Consider the following 4,250-nt stretch of genomic DNA (forward strand, 5'->3'; position numbering starts at 1 on the left):
CACCTAGGCAGACTTATACTTAAAATACTCAGCTACATTACTAACAGAAGGATGAATATCATAGAAGAAACTGTAATCTACCCGCTCAACAAATATCTACAATTTATGGCCAATATACAAGATCACTTGTATTTACATCAAGGATGAATTATACAGTCAATCTCCTTAAACCTAAGGTAAACAATTTGTACAACAGACTTCTATGACTCAACTAAGCATATGAGGCATAAGAACCTGTGCATGAATTGCTGATCAAGAGATGTCTTTTGTTCATCTCTTGCTTCATCTTGACTTTTAAGTACAGTCAACCAGTTGCACAGCCCTTCAACTGGCAATAGTATACAAGAAAAAATGGGTCAGACACATTGAAAATGAGTTAAAAATGCAATGCTAAATGTATTGTTTTCTTAACACGTGCTCTTAACAAAGTGCCAAGCTTGTAGACTTCTCTAGTTCACTACTGCCCTGCTCGCAGGGGCTCATTGACGGCACATCACAATCACCAGCAGCCAGCGTGTTTATACGACGGGGAAGGGGAAGGTTGGGGAGACCTAGCACTTTGACCACAAACACTTTGCAATCATATGCCACTGACTGTCTATGTTGCTGCGTGGGGGGTTGGGTGCTCACAGAACCTGCTCTATGATAACGAGGAATAGAGGGACGTATGGCCAGCACTCTCATAGCATTCGTCGTGACCACAACTCGACACATAGCAACAGATCGCAGATTGGCTCAGATCCCAAGAAAATAATTAACTTCTCTATGAAATAGTACACTGACTGCAGTCATGTAACAGAAAGTAACTAAATGAATGTATAAAATGGCTTAGCTTTCGAGCAAAAATCTTGTCTTAGGACTAACATTGTCATTTCCTTTGCCCCACTTAGTCAACCTGGTTGAAAAATTTCTGACTGTAATATGGGAAAGTTTATTTGACTGTAACACATAAACCAGTCATAATTACACATAATTAACTAGATGAGAAATGGAAGTAGCATTCTGTGACACTGAGGGGTGAGGAAATATTTGAGGAAGCAATGCAGATATGGGACTTAAACACTAAAATCAGCAAGCAAATTACTTTTTCCATATCCTGTTCATGGCTTTCCCATGTTCAACTATAATGTATAATGTCTTGAAAGAATTTATCAATAAATAAAGCTAAAACTAATTCCATTAAATACAGGCAATTAAAAATACTAAAACACTGTCATTGTCGGTAGCTAAGTTGTAGGCAAAATATAACCTATTCAATATGATACCTGCACCAGAGTTCATCACTCAGATTATGTACTTTTTAGCAGTTGCAATCAGCATTTCCTATTATAAATTTAAGGGGTTTTGCAGGTCTTACTGTAATGTAGGAATGCAATATTGGTTATAATAATACTTTTCTTCTGTAGAACAACAGTTCTTATTTAAAATATGAATCATTTCCAAACAATAACAAGATATATTAAATCATCTGTTTAGATCTAAATTTACATTAACAGATTAGTTATGGTCCTAAAAATGACCTAATCAGCATTTAATTTCATAACTAATATAGGGCCACCCATAACCTTCTGTAAAACTGATTTTATTGATCAAATTCTTTCTTACTCAAATGCTTTGCAGATAACACCTTGTGAGGTAGCAGTTCATTGTCAGGTTTCCTCAGTCCTACAGTCTACTGCTATTGAATCCTACACTTACATACAGGTATCTTTACATACAGGTAGTCATTCTGTCTTTATGAAATCAAATTCATCTGTCAGACCCTTTTCCCCTCACTGTCTGTCTTTCTCTTCAGGTCTTCATTGTAAAATCAGGGCTTCCTCTTTCTAATGGTCATCCTCAGGTTCCTTCCAGTCTTCTGAGGCCCATTCAGGCAACTTTGTCTCATACTGCCATCCTGGTCCCTGTTTAAGAAAGTATTAATATTAGCTTTCATCTCTTTACTCCCTCGTATGTTTGAATTCGGGACTGACCGTTGTGTTTTGTGCAATAATAAACTTTGTTTTACTGAGATGGAGAACAGAAAAAATTAAATATCACATCACTGTTGACATAAGGAATGAAACCCACTCATGCTATCAATATGTTCCAACATCATGTTTCCAACCAGACCTTGAAAACACTTACCATGTACTTGAGAGCATGGAGATACATAACAAGGTCTCTGGGCTTAGGGTCACGGTATCTCACTTTGCATTCATAGCAGTGTTCATCGACTGTCATGAGCCGGGGCTGGTAGCCATAGTCTCTGCTTCCCTCACTAGTCTGGGTTCCTGCAGACACCACACCAAGGCCATCGCTTCCAACAAGACCACTGCTGCAGCCTGTAGATTTTGTATGTATGAATCAATATCAATATTTCTGTATTTCAGTGAAAAGCTTCATGGTGAGTAAATCTTAAATGAAACAGATTCGGAAATAACTAAACTTATCTCTCCATGAACTTGAATAATATATAATTGATTCTACATATACACATAATATTTATAGACAGAAAACCCAACAAGTCAGACTAGGAGTTGGGTAATAGATTTGGACAGCAAGTCAGAAACATGATGGCACTGAGAGGGAATTACACAGAAATACATTAAGAATGACAATACAAAATAAATTCTCACTCATAATATAAGCACTATTTAATAGTTTTCATGACAAATAATTCTAAACTGATGCTAACTTGTTTTGTAAAGTTTACAGGTTACAAATTATTTCAAAACATTTCTGACTTCTTTATATCACTTGATCAGTTTTCCTGTTTTTGAGCAAATATCTAACCCCCAATTATCTAAAGGTCTACTATAAAACTATACAGTGTGAGTAAGAGAAAAGACATGCTCTTAAAGCTCTTATACATCAAACATATACATATCTACACTCTTCATTTTTTCTTTTTATTACCATGTAAGAATATCACCAATATTATATATTTTTTAAATTAATCAAATTACTTTTTTATGTCATTTACAAAACAGTTTATGGTGTTTTAAAAATAGGTCAATCCAACTCTTAAACTAGGTTACTTGCCTAGCATATAGTGTAGTCACATTATTTTTAAGCTGCCAAAGTAAATGAATTTGACATCCCTGTTCCAGGTCATAAACATAGCTGACAAAGCTATGCATTAAACAAAAATCAGTCAAGATGATTTAGCAATATCAAGAGGATTTCACATGAGGCTTACTATTCTTATTTATTTGCTTATTAAGTTAATCTTCAACTCTTACCATTTATTGTCTTCGGTGGGACTGCTTCAGCTCCTACCATAGAGGGTTGGATGTCTAGTGATGAAGTGAGGGCTTTGGGTGAAGCATAGCCCGACTGGGCAATGAGTGCAGGTGGAGATGTCACACGTGGGGCATCTGCGGCTGAAGGAGACTTTTCCTTGGGGCTTGGCGTGTTGCGCTGGGATCCTCCTGCAATGGCATGGGCTCTTAAAGATTGACCTCCTTTGGAATCAGGTTTAGAAGAGGAGGAGGATTGTTTGAGCTTCAAGGACAAGAAGTCTATGCTTTTAATCAATACTATAGTTTGTTTTCTTTTGTATTTTATGTTTACAGGTCTGAGTGATTTTACTTGTTTCATAACCCTGACACATACTTAAAATTTTCATAATTATGTAAAATGTGTTTTCAAAAAACAAATGTAAATACAATAGCAAGCTTACATATCTAGAGTCAAAATATCTTTAAGATCAATTTTACTCCTAACATCCATATCAAATGAGGAAATAGACTTTATTAGTATCTACTAAAAAACTTACCCTCTTCATCATTGTCTGTCTTCTCACGTCCCTTGAACATGGAGTATTCTGCATCCCCATCCATCCCCAGCCAGTTCTCTGCATTGTGGATCTTGATCAAGTCTTGGATCAGCTGCTCATCTGTCTTGGCAACAATGCCACCTTTGCCTTTGTTGGGGCCAAAGACTGTGTGGTTGTATAGGGGATCGTTCACAATGGGGTAGCCTGCAATTCAGAGGATTTTATTTCAATGAAACTTTCTTTTGCAATTTGTGAATATATTCACTATAAGGTTACTATATACCTCTTAAATAACAATATTTTCTTTCTAAAGATAAAAATATATTTCAGTCATAAATTACAATAACCTTTCAATCATCTTGATTTGTTTGCCTTTTTTTCTCACTGTATACTACGCTATTTAGCATAGTATTTTTTTGCTTTTTAACATATTGGTTATAAATTATTATGCTCTGTAGCTTTGAATTCTTGTGTGAGATGCATTTTGATT

The 4,250-nt window shown here is 35.8% G+C and overlaps 1 protein-coding gene across 1 annotated transcript in view; it reads right to left on the minus strand.

Moving 5' to 3' along the window:
• Positions 1-915: 915 nt before the first annotated feature.
• Positions 916-4,250, minus strand: part of LOC119586280 (RNA pseudouridylate synthase domain-containing protein 2-like) — a gene marked incomplete at its 5' end in the record, with an annotated part of 99,349 nt that continues 96,014 nt past the window's right edge. Inside the window, 4 exon segments of the mRNA XM_037934984.1 lie at positions 916-1,904; positions 2,128-2,324; positions 3,225-3,413; positions 3,761-3,964. Of these exon segments, the coding sequence (XP_037790912.1) occupies positions 1,827-1,904; positions 2,128-2,324; positions 3,225-3,413; positions 3,761-3,964 (668 nt within the window).

Source organism: Penaeus monodon, chromosome 21, assembly GCF_015228065.2.
Source record: "Penaeus monodon isolate SGIC_2016 chromosome 21, NSTDA_Pmon_1, whole genome shotgun sequence".
NCBI lineage: Eukaryota > Metazoa > Arthropoda > Malacostraca > Decapoda > Penaeidae > Penaeus > Penaeus monodon.